The sequence below is a fragment of the Schistocerca piceifrons genome, chromosome 1, assembly GCF_021461385.2.
Source record: "Schistocerca piceifrons isolate TAMUIC-IGC-003096 chromosome 1, iqSchPice1.1, whole genome shotgun sequence".
NCBI lineage: Eukaryota > Metazoa > Arthropoda > Insecta > Orthoptera > Acrididae > Schistocerca > Schistocerca piceifrons.
The window spans coordinates 648,645,286-648,669,981 of record NC_060138.1 but is presented as its reverse complement, the minus strand read 5'-3'; the positions used below and the strand labels follow the sequence as shown (position 1 = coordinate 648,669,981).

General features: G+C 42.4%; 1 protein-coding gene across 1 annotated transcript in view; it reads left to right on the top strand.

Moving 5' to 3' along the window:
• Positions 1–24,696, top strand: part of LOC124786443 (probable G-protein coupled receptor Mth-like 10) — a 244,600-nt gene that overhangs the window by 172,357 nt on the left and 47,547 nt on the right. The window contains exon 4 of the mRNA XM_047254263.1: positions 7,110–7,188. Within this exon, the coding sequence (XP_047110219.1) occupies positions 7,110–7,188 (79 nt within the window). The remainder of the gene's footprint in view (positions 1–7,109; positions 7,189–24,696) is intronic.

The window sequence follows — 24,696 nt, the reverse complement described above, 5'->3', positions numbered from 1 at the left end:
GGTGTTGACAGATGTGAAAATTACCGAACTATCAGTTTAATAAGTCACAGCTGCAAAATAGTAACGCGAATTCTTTACAGAAGAATGGAATAACTAGTAGAAGCCGACCTCGGGGAAGATCAGTTTGGATTCCGTAGATATGTTGGAACACGTGAGCCAATACTGACCCTACGACTCATCTTAGAAGCTAGATTAAGGAAGGGCAAACCTACGTTTCTAGCATTTGTAGACTTAGAGAAAGCTTTTGACAATGTTGATTGGAATACTCTCTTTCAAATTCTGAAGGTGGCAGGGGTAAAATACAAGGAGCGAAAGGTTTTTTACAATTTGTACGGAAACCAGATGGCAGTTATAAGAGTCGAAGGGCATGAAAGGGAAGCAGTGGTTGGGAAGGGAGTGAGACAGGGCTGCAGCCTATCCCCGATGTTATTCAATCTGTATATTGAGCAAGCAGTGAAGGAAACAAAAGAAAAATTCGGCGTAGGTATTAAAATCCATGGAGAAGAAATAAAAACTTTGAGGTTCGCCGATGACATTGTAATTGTATCAGAGACAGAGACAGTTGAACGGAATGGATAGTGTCTTGAAAGGAGGATATGAGATGAACATCAACAAAAGCAAAACGAGGATAATGGAATGTAGTCGAATTAAGTCGGGTGACGCTGAGGGAATTAGATTAGGAAATGAGACACTTAAAGTAGTAAAGGAGTTTCGCTATTTGGGGAGGAAAATAACTGATGATGGTCGAAGTAGAGAGGATATAAAATGTAGACTTGCAATGGCAAGGAAAGCGTTTCTGAAGAAGAGAAATTTGTTAACATCGAGTATAGATTTAAGTGTCAGGAAGTCGTTTCTGAAAGTATTTGTATGGAATTTAGCCATGTATGGAAGTGAAACAGGGACGATAAATAGTTTGGGCAAGAAGAGAATAGAATCTTTCGAAATGTGGTGCTACAGAAGAATGTTGAAGATTAGGTCGGTAGATCACGTGACTAATGAGGAAGTATTGAATAGAATTGGGGAGAAGAGAAGTATGTGGCACAACTTGACTAGAAGAAGGGATCGGTTGGTAGGACATGTTCTGAGGCATCAAGGGATCACCAATTTAGTATTGGAGGGCAGTGTGGAGGGTAAAAATCGTAGAGGGAGACCAAGAGATGAATACACTAAGCAGATTCAGAAGGATGTAGGTTGCGGTAGGTACTGGGAGATGAAGAGGCTTGTACAGGATAGAGTAGCATGGAGAGCTGCATCAAACCAGTCTCAGGACTGAAGACCCCAACAACAACAAGAAACGCAGGTTCCCAAACGTCGAACTAAATCAATAAACTCACATTGAGAAAATATGCTTTAGCAATGTTACAAAATATTATAACAGGAGGTGTATCGTGTTGTGCGGGTACATCAGTTACAGCCGTATCCACGTTCACTATACTCCAGAAATATTCAGGTGTAGGCTCGTTGTAAGTGGCTGAGCTGCTCCATTCACATAAAATTAGGAAATTGACTGTGTCTGGGATTATTTGTTAAGTTATCTGGGTGAAACTAGAAGACATTCTGATACTAACACCAGGTGAGGAAAACTGGATTGAAATACTTCAATGATTTGAAACAGTACGCAGTGCTTCCTCATTGCATTGGAGCTCTAGATGATAAACACGTCACAATACAAAATCAGGAACATTAAACTTCGTTATACTTCACTTAAAAACATTTTCTTCTATGATGCTGTCGGCGCTATGTGACTCTCTCGCTTTATCCGGTTAAACATTCGCGCTTACGGAAAAGCTATCTGCTCGTCAGAGATTCCGGTCTATTGGCATAACTAGCGGGAAAACCTTTGGATGTACCGAAACAAGGACCTTTAGCAGAGATGGCAGTTCCCTGAGTGAACGTAGATGATGAAGCATTTGAGCTGGTGGAAAATTTAATGCGACCCTACAGCCGACTTATGGAAAAAGATATTTAACTATCGGGTAACTTTAGAACGTTGGTATGTTGAGTGCGTGTAATAAATGGAGAATACTGCATCTCGCATTAGATATTAGTGTGAATTGTGCCTAACGCATTGCAAAAGCGATTACAGTACTTAACAACCATGTTCGAATGAGAAATGGATTCAAACATGATACATATCCCATGTATGACTGGACGACCCGTCATCAGCGGATAACGTTCTGGCTAACAGTACCAACTACCTATTGGTCGAAACGAGTAGACCATATAAGTGATTACTGCAATCTGGACAAATAAAACTTCTCTAACAAGAAGATTATATCTTTCATAATAAGAGATGGCTCCCCTGCTGGCATTGTCAGAAAACCATAATACAGGGTGCTTCGAAAGGATTCGAAAGGTGTTTCCTGATTTCAAAACTCCATATTTATTGATAAAAACATTCTACAAACATGGGATGGATTGCAAAATATTCAAAAAAATCTCGAAGTTTTAGCTACGCTGTTACAAATGCTCTGTGACCACCACCAGCAGCACGAATAAATCTGGACGATAGCTAAATTCGATTCATAAACTTTACGGAATGAATTTGCTTTTATGCAAGTTATGGTGGCTATTATTCTGTTCTTCATTTCTTCTACGGCGCGAGATAAATGGGAGATGAACACAATTTCCTTCAGATATCACCATAAGAAAAACTCGCATGAGGTCATTTCTGGCGACCTTGGAGGCCAAGAATGCTGGGCAGTGTCTTGGGCTCCCGTGCCTCCTGTCCAGCGCTGAGGCAGAGTGTAATTGCGAAACTGAATTGCGTTTTTGTGCCAGTCTGGTGGAGCTCCACCCTGTTGGAAAACGCAGTCATGGGAGTCCTCCTGAATTTGTGGAAAAGCGAGTTTTGCAGCATTTGAAGATAGCTCAGCGGTGGATAGCGTGCACGGTCCCCCGAGACATGGCCCTGCATTCTTGGCCTCCAACATCGCCAGACATAGCCCCAAGCGATTTATTCCAGTGAGGATATGCGAACGAAAGTGTGTTCCTCTCTCATTTACCTCGTGACATAGAAGTAGTGAAGAACAGAATAACAACCGCCGTAACATCTGTAAAAGCAGATACATTGTGTAAAGTTTATAACGAATACAACTATCGTCTAGATGTTGTTCGCGCTGGGCTACTGGTCACATAGAGCATGTGTAATAACATAGATTTTGTGAGTATTTGCAATTCATTCCTTGTTTATAGTATGTTTTTATCAATAAATATTTACTTTTAAAATCAGGTCATTCTTTTTGAAACAGCCTGTATTTTGTTAATTCAGGTAGACTTGAACATGCAGAAGATATGAAGGAAAGTGTACTTGCTAACAATAAAGTTTTTCTGATCTACATTTTTCATTTTTTTCTTAATCGTTTCCCTCAAAGAGGATCTAAACCAATTCTTCCCAGTCGCGCGCTCTCAAAATTTTATTTTTATACAATTATAACGGAATATTCCAAAATGATGTGTTTTTCTACTTCAACAATTAATAGCTCGATTTTAGTATTCACTCATTTTTCGCAATGCGCAACAAATAAAAATAACAAATACTTAGAAAATACGTCTGGTACGACGGAAACGCGGGATCAACTCAGTACATGAGTGCTACCTATCTTTATAACCGCTCGTTAACGTGCGTTTTTTATGCAATGCTGACGGAATATTCCAAAATTCTGTGTTTTTCTATTTCAACAATGAATAGCTCGATGTCAGTATTCACTCAGATTTCGCAACGTGCAACAAAGAAAACTAAGAGAAATACTTACAAAATACGGCTGGTGCGACGGAAACCCACAGTCAGCTCAACAGCACATGTACGCTACCTATCGTTCTAACCGCTCGTCAACGTGCGTTTCCGTCGATAGATATTTTGGACTCATGTGATCAGCTGTAAGTTGAATGTTGGATGTCTAAACGTGCGATTGGAAAACGCGAGTGAAATTTCCGTCGTGTGAACACAGCCCTACTCGGTTTCCGGAACGAGCGCTATGCAGTTCCACACTGCATCCTAACGAACAGAATTTGAGTGAGCGGATCACACACGAATTTTGTCATTGAATCGAAGAGTTCCTAGCCAACAGAACAGAGCACATCGTTCTTAAATGAGAAGAATCTTGGGATATATAGGTAGTTCTTGCGTCACACGAAGTTTCACGGTCTAGCAACAACAGTATAGAAGTATTACTACCGGAATGAGGCTCATTATCAACGTCAGTGTACCGAAAACCGATGATGTCCCTCTAGTCGTGAGCCTAACTGTGCTCAGAGCCATTTGAACCGTTGCTGTCGGAGGCCAGTAAGGGGTCTTACCAGAACACGGTTTTATAGACCGTTATCGGTTTGTAAGGTACACGATCTAACTTTTTGGCTTGACTCGTTATTATCAGAGAGGTCGATCGTCTACTGTCGCTCTTATAGGCCATACATTTACTACAAAATTGATCATTTAACTCTTTTTAGTAAAAATACATGTTGGCGAATATATATATAAGTGCCCAGATAAATCTTGAAGGATTAATGATGTTGTCAAAACTAGACGATTCTAGTTTAAACCCAATAAATGTTTTTAAATAATGTTCACAAATTTGCGAATGGTGGCCTCACATAAATTACGGTTTTCAAAGAAAAAATAACTAAACAATAATATTAATGTTTGTAGTGCGAGAACAGCATCGAATGCAGAAACACGGACGAGCAAAGTTCATTTAACTGCAGATTAATTCACACAAATCAACAGCAGACAGACATTCAAGTCGGAAAATACAGTTTCCCACTATCGATCGCAACGTAAAATAAATTCGGAATCCTGAATAATCATTGCGAAAACCATACAAAAGTTTGTCTTATATGGATATAAATGCCAAGTGCAGGTAATAATTATAGTTCAGTTGCCTCAAATCCCGTAACCAAAGTTACACAAAAATCAATCACCGAAAACACCGTCAAATAATTTAAGTGCACTGACAAGTAAAAATATTTAATTCCTCTCACAAAATTATTCCAAATCCTACAAAATCTTGCACGTACGTGAGACTTATGCGGCTGCTGGCCGCATGGCTCCTTGACTGACTGAGCAACGACCGACCGTCGATCAGTGCACAAAGCCAACATACAGACCAACGTGCACCCTGCTGCTCGCCCTTACATATTTTTTGTGGGCTCACAGACTGCTGAATCCAAGGTACACTTAAATAATGACCAACATTCTAATTTAAAGTTAACTGAATATTCCGGATGGTTTTTAATTAAAGTGCAGCTACTCACAGAGGTCCAGTGTGGGCCATAATAATTGTACGCTAGCGAAACTTTGTGGATATTCTAAGACGTTAATGCGGAGCCGATTTACACTTTAAAAAAATTTAGTTCCAGTTTTGGCCACTAGGACATGTCTGGCGCTGTGAATGCAAGAAGAAGACCTATAGAAATGTTTCCATATGTAATGGATTAGAAATGGGACGTGGGCAGAAAAGGTCAAAGAAGCGAAAAAGGCATAATGTTTATGTTATTACTAACCGCTGCTTACACAATTTGTTCAGTATGCGCACCGGAGACGACGCCGAGATTCTGTACAGTGCCAGATTTGAATCTGGTGGCCTAAACTGGAACTAATTTTTTCCAACATAAATCGGTTTCGCATTAACGCATTAGTATTAGCATATTTGCATATAATCTTTTAATAAATTCTGGTGTAATTCTTTATACACATGCGTTTAAAAAGCAGTTTGGTGTGGTGTTTACTGACGACGTCAGCCTTCATTTTACACTCCATACGATCGTGTTGCTCCAGGGTTCAGTTGTTTTTAATTTCATAATCCATCACGATTAAAATAACTTTGACTTTCTTAATATGTATCCTAAAATTTTGCTTGAAGTGGCAAGGAGCTTATCTCATCGCTGCGACTTTTTTAGTGTACTTGGTTTTTCCATATCTTGTTTATGGTATAGGACAATCTCAATATATTCGAATCAGTATTCTGTTCGCGATGTCTCTAAATCACTTCCTCATAAATGTAACTACATAAAATGTTAGTGCTGGAATGCACAGTGATATCACTACTACTAATATATTAATAGTAGAACTTAATCGAAACCGTCATATGAACTAGAACTGCGTAAGTTCTACGCATCCTGCTGAAAATTCCACGGAATAATTTCGTTTAATCAAGTAAAGTATAAAACTGACGTGGAGCTCCCATTTGACGGGAACAATTCGGAAGTTTGCAGTCACTTCTGGCGCTATAGATGAGACAGAGATGTAACACGTCACGGAAAATTTTGTTTAAGATTTAAATCTTCGGTCAGCTCTCCATAAATAGGGAAATAGAAGGAACAGGGTAGTTGGATCTACCACGTCAGCGCTGTGTGTCACGGAGGGTTATCTTTTGTCCGTTGATGTCAGCAATAATTCTTGTTACAAATTGCCAGTACAAACTGTCAGTTGTAATAACAGTGATAAAGGAGTGAGCAAATACGTAAAAGATAAAGATTCAATAAACAGAGACCGAAAAGTAAACTGGTATTATCACAGCAGGCTATATTACGATAACAGTCAGAAACTATTTCGTTTGTCAAATTGTAGTCAAGTGATGAATATCTTCAAATTGCTCTTCAGGCATTTTGATTTATTTTTTCTGTGATTTCATTAATTGCTAAAGGGATATGCCGGGATGTTTCCTGAGGAAAGCAGCTGCCGCTGCCTTCTCCATCTTTCCCGGACGGAATTAAACTCCAAAATATCTCATTTCCTTAATTTAGACATTCCCGCACGAAGCAGAGGCTTACGAAATAGCAGTGGTCCGTATAAATAAAAAACAAATACTGTTTTTTTTTGTTATTCTGAATTGACACCGCACCATTGTGTTTCTAGCGCATAACAAGTAGACAGAACGCTATCAGAAGACATACGTCATTCTGCTCCACACATTAAAAAAAAAAAAAAACTGTTGTGAATTGATCTGACCACAATGTGTATATCGACGTTGCGGGTTGGATAGCCTTTGTTTACTGAGGTGTGTTTCTTTTCAGGCTACCTATTTTTTTTAGAATTAACTATCCAATTTATTACGAATCCTCATGAAAATGTATGACATGAATATCCCTTGTTTTATTTTATTTTTTAGCTTTCTTCACGTACTACTGGCTGTTGGCGGCTTTCTTCTGGCTAAACATCGTCGCCTTTAACGTCTGGCTGGGTGTGACGTAAGTAGAGATTTCAGAAGTCTCAAAACAATTAAGCAAAATTTCTGTTGTCTTTCGACACTGATTCGCTTGCTCGTCTACTCCCTGCCTGCAAGCAGCGGCCAACAAATTGTTTCTTTGGTGCTGTTAATTCAATTGGTTTAGATCCTCTTTGAGGGAAACGATTAAGAAAAAGACGCATGATCCGCCTTGCGATCAGTTACTGAGAACTTTCTGGGAATAAGAAAGATCCTAATTACAAGGCATTTGCTGACAAAATGTTGCAAAATTTCGAGAAGATGGGATGTAATATGAGTTTGAATATCTACTTTCTACACTAACGTGTCGACCACTTTCCAGAAAAGTTGGGACATTATAGTGAAGCGCAGGATAAACGTTTTAACCAAGATATTAAGGTGATGGAGAGGAGGTACCACGGGAACTGGCCAAACTATTATGGCCGAATATTGTTCGATGTTGAAGAGGGAGAGTCATCATATACAAGGATCTGCGAGGAAGTGAAAGAAGAGAAAGTTTAAAAATTAATGAAAGACTGTTGACTTCATGTTTTTAGACAAGGTAGTCAAGAAATAAATTAGGGAGATTCTGTAGAGTATATTTTAAATGTATTTTATTTTTTAAATGTGCTTAGGTTAAAAACTCGCCTTGTTTGAAGTGGTGCTTGAATAGATTTGTGGGTTCAGAAGTAAAAATCGTCAAAATATTAGTCTTATTTGTTGTAAATACCTGACGCGACAGACAAAAAAGGAAGTTATTTCTAGAATCAGCATAAAATATTGATTCATTAACACCTATATTCAACAAATCCTCTGACAAAAAGTTTTAAAATGCAGACTAGTGTTACCTATCTGGCTTCTGAGGCTTCTGTTCCTGTTAGTGACATAAATAATAATGATTATGGTAGAAAAGTCTCTCTTCTTACCGCACGTAGGTAACTGGCACCTCAGGTAAATAATATGGTTCAAATGGCTCTGAGCACTATAGGACTTAACTTCTGAGGTCATCAGTCCCCTAGAACTTAGAACTACTTAAACCTAACTAACCTAAGGACATCACACATATCCATGCCCAAGGCAGGATTCGAACCTGCGACCGTAGCGATCGCGCGGTTCCAGACTGTAGTCTCCTAGTCTCATACGGGCTGTTAAGCCCCTACGGATAGTTCTGAAAATTTGTGCTTGTAATGTTTAATAGCTTTGATAATACATAAAAAATTTAAAAACAAAAACGTGCGGCAAATACTGTACATAGTGAAACTTCCTGGCAGATTAAAACTGTGTGCCGGACCGAGACTCGAACTCGGGACCTTTGCCTTTCGCGGGCAAGTGCTCTACCAACTGAGCTACCCAAGCACGACTCACGCCCCGTTCTCACAGCTCTACTTCTGCCAGTACCTCGCCTCCTACCTTCCAAACTTTACAGAAGTTCTCCTGCGAACCTTGCAGAACTAGCACTCCTGAAAGAAAGGCTCGCAGGAGGGCTTCTGTAAAGTTTGGAAGGTAGGAGGCGAGGTACTGGCAGAAGTAGAGCCGTGAGGACGGGGCGTGAGTCGTGCTTGGGTAGCTCAGTTGGTAGAGCACTTGCCCGCGAAAGGCAAAGGTCCCGAGTGCGAGTCTCGGTCCGGCACACAGTTTTAATCTGCCAGGAAGTTTCATATCAGCGCACACTCCGCTGCAGAGTGAACATCTCATTCTGGTTACTGTACATAGTGTTCATTTTGACTGAAGACATTGAAATATCTCGACGTTACACATTGGATCAAAAAACAGGTATAATCCCAATTTGTTTGTCTCCGAGGGGGACACTCAATGATACAATACTCGACCCCCCTCCCCACCCGCCCTCACTCACCGTGCGAGGTTGGCGGGTGTCAGCTTCGAAATCTTCAATGGGAATCGCCGATTTTTATTGCTAGTTATCATTCCACGAAAAAATCTTCATATGCCTACTTTTCGTCTTAAGTATTTTCTTTGTTTCGCCACAGATGGCGCTGTAATTGGAGGAATAAAAATGGGTACACAATTGTAATTTACGAGATCCTCCTCAGTAATCCCTGAACGTCCAATGGCACGTGGGACCCAACCTCCATGCTGCGAGGGTAGGACAGGCCAGTACTTCATAATTTCGAATTGTAAACCCCGTTCGCAACATGGCCGTGGCTCGAGGTGAACGCTACTCTATTTTTCCAATTAGAATAATGTTCAAACGTAGTACCACAGACTTCAATACGCTTAGCGATCCACTTTTCAAATGACTGTACGCGGGACAGAAGCATATTTGCGGTAATATCAGCACAGACGTTTCCGATGCGGTCGACCATGTCTTCACGGCCTATTGGAACTTGCTGGTACACCATATCTCTTAAATATACCCTCAGAAAGAAATCCGGTGACGTCATATCCAGCGACCTACCGGGCGAATTAATAGGGTCACCTCTGCTGATACAACGACCAGTGTAAGAACGGTTTAATACCTTTCGTACTTCATTTGCGTAATGCGCAGGGCAACAGTCATGCTGAAACCACATACGTTGTCGAACGTCGAGAGCAACATGCTGCAGTATCACCAGTAGTTCCTGCTCCAAAACCGTTTGATATTTGCGTCAATTCAACGTGCCATGGATAAAATTCGGACTAATGAGTTTGTTCCGCATGATGCCACACCATATGTTAACCAAGGACATTGACTTGCCATAACCAGTGGCGATTGTGTACACTTCAGTAATGCATGTTACGTCGGTTAACGCTACCATGGTTTGTGAATGCAGACTCAACGGAAAATAGTACTTCGGCAAAGAAAGTGGGGGTCGTTTGCATTTGTTAACGCTGCCATGGTTTGTGAATGCAGACTCAACGGAAAATAGTACTTCGGCAAAGAAAGTGGGGGTCGTTTGCATTTGTTGACGTGCCCATTCACAAAACACTATCGACTACGTAAATCGGCGCCCTGAAGTTCTTAATGCAGTGACACGTGGTATGGATGATACTTATGACGATGCAGTATTGTAACAATATCCATGGGTTGTGATGCACTGCCGCTGGTAAAGCTATTTAATTAGCTTGTCCTGTAACATGTTTGCTTCGTTTCCTTTTGCCGTTCTGTACGATGCCATCAGACATAAAGGCGTTCACAATCTTGTAAAATAACGAACGTGAGCGAGCTTTCTCTGGAAAACGCTCGGCCTACAAGGCAATAGCAGCCTCAATATTTTTACTACACTCTCCGTAAATCAGGATCATTTCATTTTTTTCTTCCGTGGTTGCAACATTTATCGTCCACTTGCAAGTTCGTTCTCGAGATGATAGGTAGATGTGCAGGCAATGAACACTGCACAAGTATTGTCATGTTTAGAGCCGCCATCTGTTCTACATCTGCACGATAACGTGAGCTCCGATCACAGTGCCTGATATGATGGGTCGCTGCACGATAACGTGAGCTCCGATCGCAGTGCCTGATATGATGGGTCGTAGTTCGCCACATGGCCACGGTGGTGAGTCGAGTAGTCCCCTGTTCAGTATGTCCAAGGAATACGAAGTTGCGAATGGGGTTTTCAGTTAGCAGTTATGAAATAGTGGCCCGTCCTACACTCGCAGTTTGGAGTTGGGATACTCAAGGGTCATTGAGTAGCATGGCGTAAATTACGTTTTCACCCATTTCTATTCCTCCGATTACAGCGCCATCTCTGGCAAACCGAAGGAAATGCTTCAAAGAAAACGTATGTAGATTTTACCGTACAATCTTAATCTGTGATAAAAAAAATGGGGGTTTCCATTGAAGATTTAAAAAGTTGCCTCCCCCCCTGCACAGGGTTGGAGGTCGAGTGTGTTATAGTTGGATGTCCCCCTCTGAGCCAAACAAACTGGAATCATAACTTTTTTTGATTCGGTATGTAGTTTTCGAGACATTGAAAAGTCTTCTGTTAAAATAAACACTCTGTAGATAATTTATGGATGAAAAGTTAACCTGTCTCGCAGTTTTATTTCCCTGCAAACGGTATGAGCTGTTGTGTGATTTTTCAACGACAGCTCAAAAATGGCTCTGAGCACTATGGGACTTAACATCTGTGGTCATCAGTCCCATAGAACTTAGAACTACTTAAACCTAACTAACCTAAGGACATCACATACATCCAATCCCGAGGCAGGATTCGGACCTGCGACCGTAGCGGTCACGCGGTTCCAGACTGAAGCGCCTAGAACCACTCGCCCAAACGGCCGGCCAACGACAGCTACTCTGTACAGTCCTTCGTTTTACATTTCACATGTATTGTCATATCCATTAAAAATTCACAAGCATTTTCAAGACATCTGCATGGGGTTATAAATCTTTTTGGGATTATGAGAAATTATTTTATACTTTTTACTCGGTTTTAAAATGCATTATATTAAAAAGTTGTCTATTTAAATACTTTCAATAATTTCACACATTTTGATGAAATTACAACACAGACATTTGCTAAATTTCAGATTTCTTTCAGTTTCTGTTAACTTGAATCAACCAATATATTACTTCTCCCTACGTTTATCGAAATACCGTGAAAGTAAAAATTATAAAGGATAGAGCTCACACGGACGCCTACCAGCAATCTTTCAGACCGCGAAATATTCGCAACTGGAACAAGAAGAGGGTGGAAATAGCAGAAATACAAAGAGCACCCTGCGTCCCACGGCAGACAGAAAGCGACATAATATTGCGCTGTCATCCAGAGCTGAGCTATATTGAAAGTCTCAAGTCTTCTAGCTCATTGAGACGTTAGTTTGAAATAAATTGCAAAATTTGTACCGAACAGACAAAAAAGGTACATTCCGCCAGACACCGAGCAAGAAAGTGAGTTAATTTCAACGATAATGGTAGCAAAGACAAACGTAAGGTCAGATTTCAACAACAGAGTATGATAGCAGTGCCCAAAACGTGAAGAAATGAAAAGGGTACAAATTAGGTAAAAATGTGCAAGAAGAACTAGATAAATTGTTACCACTTACTGTTAATGGTGAAGGTAACAAAAGTCTGAAATTAACTACTTTTATGTCAATTTTGTAATGCCATTTGTAGCACTTTATGCACAGAGTATATCAGAGTTAATTGTAAATACTCTAACATTCTGCGTGGTGTCTGTTTGTTCTAAGTCGTATCTCCCTACCACTTTCGCGCAACGACGCTCTGAGCGTGTTTTTTAGGGAATTGACTAGTTTGAACCTGGGACCTGTTGCTGGTAAGGAGACGCCAGACCACACATGACATGTAGAGTTCAGAAGAGTTCAGTGAGACTAGCGATGGTATAATCAAATACTTAATGATTTCAGCGTCAGCTCCACTGCACTCCCTGTAAAAGAATCTTAATACTAACTAAATTTAGTGGAAGGGGTTCAAGGCTTTCCTATTTTTAATTATCTGGTAAAATAACGTGGAAAAAGCAGTTAAGTTTACCATTGGAAATTTTATTCTACTCACAAAACATTGTTTATAAATTGCACTATTGATAAAAGGAAATGTTTTAATACAGGATGATAAAAACCAACTGTGTTCAACAATAATGTGAACGAATATTCCCTGAATGGGTTTCCAAGTTCTACAATGGATCGAAGGATGACCTATGCCATATCACATCTATAATCTAGGTTTAAGTTAAGTTTCATAAAAAGAGAAAACTGTCAAAATGGTCTACAGTGACCCTCAATTATCTTTAATTACTTATCTAACTTGTCGTAAATTACAGTGGCTGATGTGGCTTCTCAATAATTATGTAACAGAAAAATCATCGCATTTCAGATTTTAACTTCACGTAGAAAATGTGAACACCATGAGACTTAATTGACGATCGACACTAGTATTACGTAAAAAGGGGATGTAACAGATGAGACTTCTGCAGTTCTGGGGGAAGCCTTATGCACTCAAAAATGCGGCATCGCGTGCGTTCATTACCTTGTCGGTGTTTAGGCAGCGTCAGGGGGCGGCGGGCGGTGCAGCTCCACCTTCGACGTCTCGGAAGCAACTCTCTCCTAACTTCTCCTTCCTACAATTTACCGAAGTTGGTTTAAAAAAAAAGCTATCTGGCTGTGTTTTCAACTGACCAATCAGGATCTCAATGTTAACCTTAAGCTCCGCCTACAAAAATTCTGTCTATCCAATGAGAAACGTTATACTTTTCGTGGTGGGGCAATGTTTTTAACGTTTGCAACATAACAGAGACGCGAAAAAGTCTCACGCTAAAACTTGCAGCTGGTGTGGCCCTTTCAGTGTTATCGTAAGATCTATACTGTTCTTCTGGAGGGCTCTATCTTTTAACATGGGCTGGGGGTGGTTCTGGCGGTCGGCTAGCGACGTGGGTGTCCGTCCCTTATCTTAGGGCCTCCTAGCCTACACGATTCTGCTCTCGGCTTCTGTTCTCGTTTCTCCCCTCGGAACTGCGTCTGTTTCACGGTGGGAAGGTATGACATGCATTTAGGCGTTCTTGTGTTAGTCTGTGGTATTCCATTTGCTCACTCGTTGATCGTATTACATTTGTTAATTTAATGTCAGGATTTATTTGGAGCTATGTGACATACTGCCAGATTTGCTATCATGTCAGGATTTTCATGGAAGGTGTTGGATTTGCCTGACACCTTACAATACGTTTCAGAGAAATACACGGTAAAGCCACAATGATGTGACCACCTGTCAAAGGCCTGAATAACCACCTTTTGCAGCGCAGACCGCTGCGAAATTGCGGGGAGTGAGTCTGAGGTTCTGGAAGCTACCGACAGGCTTGTGGAGCCGCCTCCAGTACCGTGGCCAGCTGCGCTAGGTCTCTCGGGTGAGGATCCATGGGGCGAAGAGCCCCATCGATGCGGTCGCACAGATTCTCGATTGGGTAGAAATCCGGGGAGTTTGGTGGCTAGGGGAATACGGTAAAGTCGTCTGGGAGTCTTCGAATCACGCGCATACACTGCGAGCTGTGTGACACGTTGCACTGTACTGTAGATGACTTCGTGTCGAGGAAAAACAAACAGTATGTAGGGGTGGACATTGTCCCCACGGGTAAATGCATATTTGTATTGATAGATTGTGGCTTCCATAATGACGAGCTCACTCAGACCGTTACGCTCCCTCCTCTGGCCTGGAAGCTTCGACGAATGTTTCAGGGTGTTTGCTTGCAGACGTTCCACGCAGTAAGCGCCAGTGGCCTTGTGTCCAATTCACTTGTCAAGGCCAAATGTCGCCACTCGGTGGACGTAGAGTTGCGGACTGGCGTGCAGATTCCAGCCTTCGTCGCCGTTGAACAATACGTCAGCATAGGTGCGTGAACCAGGCGCCTGCTTCTGAGGCCCAAACGCAGTTCGCTGAACTGTAGTTGAGGAGACACTGTTCTTACCCCCTTGTTTCATCTGTGCGGGCAGTTGCTCAGCAATCGCACGTTTATTCATACGTACACTTCGTCGCAGCCGTCGTTCACCCGTGTCTGTGCTGTACCACAGTTACCTCGGCGCTAGTTTTGGACAGCGCCATTTTGGCATGAACGGTACACATTAATCACAGTAGCACGCGAACAGTTTACAAACTTAGCCGTTTCGTAAATGCTTGCACCCTTGATGAGAAAGCCCTTTTGGATGTCAGATAAATCGCTCCGTTTCCTCATTACGATAGCGACTAAACTGTTTTCCCGACCACCTGACCCACTTTATGTACCCACCACTGCTAGTGCTACCACCCGCCGTCTGTGAGTGGTTATTGCACGTCGACGTCGAACACGACAGTGGCTGGATTGGTGTGACTGGGTGGTGAAGATTTTGATTGTCACTTCCCTCTGTGTTTTTGTACCTACACTCTTTTTCCATTCCCGCAGCTTCTTGTTGAAATTAGATATATGGAGCTAATGAACAAACGATTTATGAACGAATGAATGGAAAATAATGTCGAGAACTGAGGAAATTAACTTGGCTTTGAAGGCGTTGTAGCTATTATTTAGAGGAAATGTTATTGTCTCTTCCAGTTTTCTAGACGCACGGTAAAGGCTATATACGTTTCTGAACGAGCCCCAGTCTAATTACGTCTAATTACGTCTAATTATGTCACTACGATCCTTGTTCGATATCTGTTTAAGGAGGGGAGATAAGTTTTTACAATTCTGTGCGAAGGGAGGGTAGTGATATTTGAAATATAGCTGTTCACGCGATCCAGGACCCCTTATTTGTAAAATATAGACTTGCTGTTCGTTGAAACATTGTAGCGTTCTCGAGTCGTTAGACGTGTTCCAGTTATCATGTTGACCTTCCCACAATACTGCCGAACGCTTTCTCCGCAAAGAACAAGTTTCCCTTCAACATAACAATTTTTTCCAGTTCGTTCAACATAATGAAGATCTCGAAACAGGCTATTAGTATTAAAGAATGGGTCGCACGTTTGTTTCACAAGGCGCTTTCTTAGCCTAGTCCCGTCTTCATCATTGCAACATACGTGCGATCGCCCATTTCGCTAAAGTACCGTCTAGATGTGAGAACTGTGCTATTAGCTCTACACATATTTTTCTTACTCAACGAAACAAGGATCTCTGAAAAAGCATTTATAATCACCGAAAAAATAAAATTATTGAAAATAAGTAAAGTAAATGAAATGCTTCCACTAAATACTAAGCAAGACCATGTAAGATGCCAGTCGCTGTGGCCGAGCGGTTCTAGGCGCTTCAGTTCGGAACCGCGCTGCTGCTACGGTCGTAGGTTCGAATCCTGCCTCGGGCACGGATGTGTGTGATGTCCTTAGGTTAGTTAGGTTTAAGTAGTTCTAAGTCTAGGGGACTGATGATGGTTCAAATGGCTCTGAGCACTATGGGACTTAACTTCTAAGGTCATCAGCCCCCTAGAACTTAGAACTACTTAAACCTAACTAACCTAAGGACGTCACACACATCCATGCCCCAGGCAGGATTCGAACCTGCGACCGTAGCGGTCGCTCGGTTCCAGACTGTAGCGCCTAGAACCGCTCGGCCACCACGGCCGGCAGTCGGACTGGTCTAAGCGGAGTTATCTGCAGTGATTTCAGAGCAGCTGACGGAATTCTACTCGTGTATCTAGGGGCTTCTGCATGTCGTGTCATGGGTGCGGGCACTGTTAGTACTGACAGTTTCATTTTAAATAGACGGAATGGTGCTAGTTAGTCACTGTCTTTGTGTGAAGACTCGGTCTTTTCGTGCGTACAATTTCTTTGGAGCAAATGTATCAGGAGTTGTTACTGTTTCCTGAACAAAGTCAGAAGTTCTAAAACGCTCATAGTGTTTGTCATTTCAGTATTTATTTCTTCTGTATTAAGGGAATTTAAACAACATAGTCGAGTCAAGACTCCCTCTCACTAAAGCCATGTGGCTATTTTCCATCTTCTCCAAGCTTGACGCCCAGTTCTAAGCGACACCCACGTTTGGGATGTGACTAAGTCTGTGCACCGTCCTGCAGTCAGCACACTCCCGGTTAAGCGCGGGAGGTTAAATCCTCTTGTACTTCACACAGGTCAACGTTTGTGGTCTCACAGTGAAGGAAAAACGTGACCAGGCCGCTCGCCTATTTCGATCGCTTTTTGATGTGCGAATAAGTTCTAGTGCACTGTCTCATGGTTTCTAAGTCTTCCGCAAATGGCTGGAGGTAGACTACGAGAAAGCAAGCTCTCATCCGAAACTGGCGACATGCCTAATGAGTTAGCTAGTGAGTTATACTTACCATAAACTATTTTTGAGCAACTATGTGGAACACTGATTCATATTCGGCAAATCTGAGTCAAGTACCAACTAAATTTGGTGCTCAAACCACTGCGGTACGATTATAGTTGTGTGACAAAGACAACTGTCCTGGTGGAAAACGACAAGTCCCATACGTAAGGTATCAAATAGGGTGTATATGGCCTAAACTGTATTTACGCAGTTGACAGATTTTATAATATAATTTATTTATTTTGAATAGCCCTGTAACATATACTGCTGCAATGAGGATACGTACGTCTCAGCACGTCTCACGGTGTGTGTGTGTGTGTGTGTGTGTGTGTGTGTGTGTGTGTGTGTGTGTGTAGGGCTTATTGGCTTATCGTGTAGCCTACAAGAACGTCCACGTGATGAAATAGGAGGCTTAGACTAATTCATCGACTAGAAAGCTCGTTTATATTTTTAGATGAGGCACTCACGATGTTACACCACACACTGCAATTTTTACTAACATCTTAGTGACAAGAGTGGCACGCGAACGGATTTCTAACTGTTGTCGAGTGCATTTGCAACAAGGTATGGTGGACAGTATGCTTCGAAACAACCGACCATCGCATTCTCATCCGTATGTTGCATCACAGACAAGTGCTTATCCCGCTGTATAAAACAAGCATACCCCAATGACGACGTCCTCAGATCCTCTGCCAGATTCACTATCATTTTCTGGTACATACGGATGATAACAAGATAAAGAAAGGCGAGCTACAACCGTTATACCCGTTCCCAAACAATGGGCCATCACAAAATTCCGTCTTTCGACTTAAATTGACGTAATTCTGATGCATTTTGTCCCTAGCGAGTGACCTGAGAAGGTGATTCCAAAACTGAAAGTAAGTCACACGTTTTGATAGAGCGATTGCATTTCTTCCCGAACTCGATGTTACATTTGACCAAATTCGGTGTTACTTTTGGCCAAATTCGATGTTGCATTTGGTCAAATTCGATGATGCTTTTTGCCAAATCCGGCGCAGTTCCTTTCCAAATTCGGTATTACTTTTTTGCCAAATTCGGTGTTATTTTTTCCGAATTTGGTGTTTACGAAATTCGATGTTATGTTTTGCTAAAATTAGTGATTTGTTTCCCAAAGTCGATGTTATTTTCGGTCTCACATAAAAGTTTCTTACACAGGAAATGAACCGTTATTTTAAGATTGTACGGGAACCTCAGATTTGAAGTCAAAATGCAACTTTAACATTCATTGCAAATATTAGTGAACTGCCTTCCTCAGATTTACGAAATTTTTAAATTACAAATTTCGTGGAACCTCACTCAAACCGCCGATGTTGCGGTATTTCATTAAAAGCCGATATTTTCGCGATATTTTTCATGTTACGTTTTTCGCGAAATTTTTCTGTCCCTACTTATGGCCTAAAAACCCCTTTCTGGGTAGTAAAATAGCTGCAATAGCTGTGCTGTCAGGTGAGACCTTTCGCTTTCTCTGAGAGTTAGGGCGGTCTGGGGCAGCACCTCCTGAAAAAAGGAAGCCTGTGCACGAGTCCGTGACGTCATCGCGCGTAGTTCGAAACATGTTTTGACGTCACGTAATAAGTGCACACGATCCGTTTCTTTTAGCAGGTACAGCAAGGGGGTCGGCACACGGTCACATCACAGGCTCCAGGATACGATTCTACACTTCTGTTTTGCTTTATTCGTGAGGAATGTTTGCGTGATGGCACTGCTTGTAGGGTATCGACATCTACATCTCCATCTACATGACTATTCTGCAGTTCATACTTAAGTTCTTGCCAGAGTGTTCACTGAATGACTTTCAAACTATTTCTGCACTGTTCCATTCAAATAGCATGGGAAAAGGACCTACACTTAAATCTTTCCGTGCGAGATCAGATTTCTCTTATTTTATTACGATGATCATTTTTGCCTATGTAGGTGGGAGTAAACAGAATATTTTCACATTCGGAGGGGAAAGTTGGAGATTGAAATTTCATGAAAAGAACTTGCCACAACGGGAAACACCTTTGTTTTAATGACTGCTACTCCAGCTCGCTTGTCATGTCCGTGACACTCTTTACCGTAGTACAAAACGTGTTGCCCATCTTTCAAGTTTCACGATGCCCTTCATCTGACCTTTCTGGTAAGGATTTCATACCGCAAAGCAATAGACTACAAGAGGATGGACAAGCATAATGTACAGTCTATCTTAAGTAAATTTGTTGCATCATCTAAGTGTTCTGCCAATAAAACGCAATCTTTGGTTCGCCTTCCCACAACATTTTCTGTGTTCGGCTAATTTAAGTTATTCGTAATTTCAATCCGTTGACATTTGATTGAATTGACAGTCTAGTGGTTTACTGTCCAACCGAAATTTAACGAATTTCTTTTAATACTCATACGGATAACTTCACACTTTTTATTGTTTAGAGGCAACTGTCACATTCCACGCCATATCAGATATTCTGTACAAATAATTTTGTGATTGTGTTTGAGCTTTTGAGGACTTTACTAGACAGTAAACGACAGCATCATCTGCAAACAATCCAAGAAGGCTGCTTAGATTGTCTCCTAAATAGTTTATGTAAGTTTAGAACTCCAGAGGGGCTTCCTTGGGGAACACCAAATATCGCTTCTGTTTCACTCGATTATTTCTCGTAATTTATTACGAACTGACAGGAAAGCACGAATCCAGTCGCACAACTGAGGCGATACTCCATAGACACACAATTTGATTAGAAGCCGCTTTTGAGGAATGGTGCCAAAATTCTGGAAATGTAGAAATAAGGAATCAACTTGAGATCCTCTGTTTATAGAATTCATTGCTTCTTGTGAGTAAAGATCGAGTTGTGTTTCGCAAGAACGATGTTTTCTGCATCCCTGCTGACTGTATCACTATATCATTTTCCTCGAGGTAATTCGCGATGTTCGAATACATCGTATGTTCCATACCCTGCTGTAATTCTTAAGTCATTGATATGAGTCTGTACTTCAGCGAAATTCTTCGATTTCCTTTCTTGAGTATTGTTGTGACTTGTACAACTTTCCAGTCCTTAGGTACGGATCTTTCTTCAAGTGAGTGGTTGCATATGATGGTAAATATGAAACTATGAAATCCGCAGACTTAGAAAGGAACCGAACTAGTATACAATCTGGCCCGGAAGAATTGCTTTTTTAAGTAATTTGAGTTTCTTTGCTACACCAAGAGTATGTGCTTGGTTCAAATGGCTCTGAGCACTATGCGACTTAACTTCTGAGGTCATCAGTCGCCTAGAACTTAGAACTAATTAAACCTAACTAACCTAAGGACATCACACACATCCATGCCCGAGGCAGGATTCGAACCTGCGACCGCAGCGTCGCTCGGTTCCAGACTGTAGCGCCTAGAACCGCACTGCCACTCCGGCCGGCGTATGTGCTTGTAAGTTGCTTCTGTTGGTAGCTGTTCTTGGTTCTAATTCTGAAGTGTTTACTGTATCATTCTCGGTGAACGAGTTGCGGAAAACCGTTTTTAGTAACTTCGCTTTAGGGACACTGTCGTCAGCATTCCTATCATGCAGTGAAGGTACTGATTGTGTCTTTCCGCTGGTATACTTTCCATATAACCAGAATCTCCCTGTATTTTCTGGAAGACTTCGATACAGAGTTTCATTGAGAAAAGAGTTAAAAACATCTAAAATCCGCGCTAAATTTCGATCTTCTATAAAACATCACCAATCTTGGAGATTTTTCATTCTTTTACATCTGGCGCACGGTTTGCGATGCTTCTGATAGTGTAGAGACCTCTGTCCTGACCTGATCTTTGCACCTTAGGGGATCTGTTCCGTCTCGTATTAATTTATTTGATATCAGTCTCTCAGTTTCCGTCAGAACCATTCCTTTGAATTTAAGCCACATGTTCTCCACGATTTAGAAGGAGGGAGTTCTCAAACGCATTTTTTCTGCTTTTTAAAATAGGTATATCTCGCCTTTGTTTTTTGTATTTTGGATGTTACGGCATTCAGTGTCGCCACAGTGATCTTGTGGTCTATGATTCCTATATCCGTTATGATTCGGGGTAATTGTTACTACATTTTATATCCTCTCTACTTTGACCATCATCAGTTACTTTGCTCCCCAAATAGCAAAACTCATTTACTACTTTGAGTATCTCATTTCCTAATCTACACTCCTGGAAATGGAAAAAAGAACACATTGACTCCGGTGTGTCAGACCCACCATACTTGCTCCGGACACTGCGAGAGGGCTGTACAAGCAATGATCACACGCACGGCACAGCGGCCACACCAGGAACCGCGGTGTTGGCCGTCGAATGGCGCTAGCTGCGCAGCATTTGTGCACCGCCGCCGTCAGTGTCAGCCAGTTTGCCGTGGCATACGGAGCTCCATCGCAGTCTTTAACACTGGTAGCATGCCACGACAGCGTGGACGTGAACCGTATGTGTAGTTGACGGACTTTGAGCGAGGGCGTATAGTGGGCATGCGGGAGGCCGGGTGGACGTACCGCCGAATTGCTCAACACGTGGGGCGTGAGGTCTCCACAGTACATCGATGTTGTCGCCAGTGGTCGGCGGAAGGTGCACATGCCCGTCGACCTGGGACCGGACCGCAGCGACGCACGGATGCACGCCAAGACCGTAGGATCCTACGCAGTGCCGTAGGGGACCGCACCGCCACTTCCCAGCAAATTAGGGACACTGTTGCTCCTGGGGTATCGGCGAGGACCATTCGCAACCGTCTCCATGAAGCTGGGCTACGGTCCCGCACACCGTTAGGCCGTCTTCCGCTCACGCCCCAACATCGTGCAGCCCGCCTCCAGTGGTGTCGCGACAGGCGTGAATGGAGGGACGAATGGAGACGTGTCGTCTTCAGCGATGAGAGTCGCTTCTGCCTTGGTGCCAATGATGGTCGTATGCGTGTCTGGCGCCGTGCAGGTGAGCGCCACAATCAGGACTGCATACGACCGAGGCACACAGGGCCAACACCCGGCATCATGGTGTGGGGAGCGATCTCCTACACTGGCCGTACACCACTGGTGATCGTCGAGGGGACACTGAATAGTGCACGGTACATCCAAACCGTCATCGAACCCATCGTTCTACCATTCCTAGACCGGCAAGGGAACTTGCTGTTCCAACAGGACAATGCACGTCCGCATGTATCCCGTGCCACCCAACGTGCTCTAGAAGGTGTAAGTCAACTACCCTGGCCAGCAAGATCTCCGGATCTGTCCCCCATTGAACATGTTTGGGACTGGATGAAGCGTCGTCTCACGCGGTCTGCACGTCCAGCACGAACGCTGGTCCAACTGAGGCGCCAGGTGGAAATGGCATGGCAAGCCGTTCCACAGGACTACATCCAGCATCTCTACGATCGTCTCCATGGGAGAATAGCAGCCTGCATTGCTGCAAGAAAACTGGATATACACTGTACTAGTGCCGACATTGTGCATGCTCTGTTGCCTGTGTCTATGTGCCTGTGGTTCTGTCAGTGTGATCATGTGATGTATCTGACCCCAGGAATGTGTCAATAAAGTTTCCCCTTCCTGGGACAATGAATTCACGGTGTTCTTATTTCAATTTCCAGGAGTGTAATTCCCTCAGCATCGCCCGTTTCATACCTACCACCGATTTTAAATATTTATTTTCGGCACCATATCTAGGCTAGATTTAAGTCGCCACCAACTATAATTGTATGAGTGGGCACCAATACGAAAGAAGAATCAAATTTTCTTTGAACCTTTTTGCAATTATACCATCTGAGACGGGGTACGTAAAAGGAATCAACTTAATTTGTTCCATGATAAATTACTTCCGACTTCCTGAAACACGCCATGGCCAATTCAGTTTAATCAATTTTTGTACACCATTAGGTCCTTGGTTTAAACTTCGGCTGAATTTATCTCCAATTTCGGACAACTTCCAGTCCCTATAACTACATGAGCTTCAGCGCTTTCTATTGGCACATTGAGCTCTGGTTCTTTCCCAACACGATTCGACAGTTCACAACTTCTGGGTGGACAAAATAAGAGCCCCATGTCTTATGAACAACTTACAGACAATTCAATCGCTTACCGTAAATACTGAATACAGAGAAGTAAATTATTATTATGAATAACAATTAACTGAACATTGAGTAGGTCAGTAGTTCACAGGGGGTGCTGAAAATGTTCACCACAAACTTCGATATGCAACTCAGCACGTCTCAACATGTTTCTGGAAACGTCTGATAATTCGTTTGGTGTGATTTCCGTAATCGCATTGCGAATGTTTTTTTCAACTCTTCAATTGCATACGCTTTGTCACTGTAGACTTCACCCTTTAAATTACCCCATAACTAAAAATCATATATAGACGAATCGGATGCCCGCAAACCTGCGGAAACTGTTCGTTCTTCTCCGAAAGTTTCATGGGCGTATGACACTAAAAACCATGAAGTATATGCCGTAGCACCATCTTGTTGCAAAAACGCATACTCTCGTTCTTCCTCCGTTAGCTGGGCTGTGAATGGTTCTCACAATCCCGTTACATACACTTGGGAGTTCACCGTCTTTTTAAAGGCAACGGGGTCTACAATCCGTTGGCCGGAACTACGCTCCAAACGCTTACTTTCAAATCATGCGGAGGCATCTGAAGGCGTTCCCTGGGATTATCGGTTGACCAATAACGTGTGTTTTGAAAGTTCACGTACCCGCTAAACGATGCTTCGTCGAAACTAAAGTAAGGATTTGGATCCATAGTCATCAGCGACATGCGTGAATAACCATTCGCAATAGTGTTGTCGTTGTGCTTGATTCGTAGGTTTTCATGTTTACATGTCTCTTGCTTTGTGTGGTCGCATATGTAACAGTTTCAACATGTTGTAGCATGACGTTTGCTTAATGCTTAGTTGGAAGAATAACGTTCTGTTGATTTCCATGGATTTCTTATGATAGTCTCGTGAAAACGTTCAATATTTTCCGCCGAACAAACTTGCTTTACATGGTTAAGTTTGGCTTTAGCGACGGAACCTTTTGCTAAAAATTTAGTGGCCAGTTTCTACATAACACTTTTTGGAGGAGCAGCTATCCCTGGATGTTTTATGTTAAGCTTTCATTTACATTTCAGACGATTTACATCCAAAAAATTTTTCAACAATAAACACTCTCTGTTCTATTGAAAAAGGCATTCTGCAGAACTGTATTCACAACAAGCTTCAAATTGACTGCTGACAACGTAGCACTGATCACTAAATCGCAGCTCGACATCACATGACGCTGCTCGAGCGCCTCCCTAACGTTAAGAAATAACACCACTAGATAGCTTCAAGCATCATGTACAACATGGGGCCTCTTTTATCCTGGCCATCCCGTGCAATGCTGATTTTTGCTATGTCTTCCGCCGTCCTGTGTTTGACCTGTACCCTTATACTTTACCGAGATCCTCCGAAAATAAAAACAAAAAAAATCCACTCCCCACGGCCCCCGCTCCGCATTTAGCCCCTCCTGTGTGTAACTGATTCCTGACCTTTTAAGTGGATTCTGACATCTCGCCCCTCTATGGTGCTAGTCAAGGAATCTGTGCAGCCTGCACGGTCGCAGAACCATCGAGTCTCTGATTCAGACTCTCCACTTGGTACTGAACCGAAGATCCGCAAACGGTCATTTAAAGAATGCTACGGTTGGTGAGCTCTGCCTTCATCTTGCGAGACAGCCGCCAAAAATCATAGACAGAAGCTCTTCTGTTGCAAAGCGAAACACACATATCTCTAAGGAGTTCCATCACTTACCTACCATCGGAGCTCCCAACTATCCTCAGTGAACGCTTAGATCTTGCAGACTGAGAGGCTTCCACTGTAACA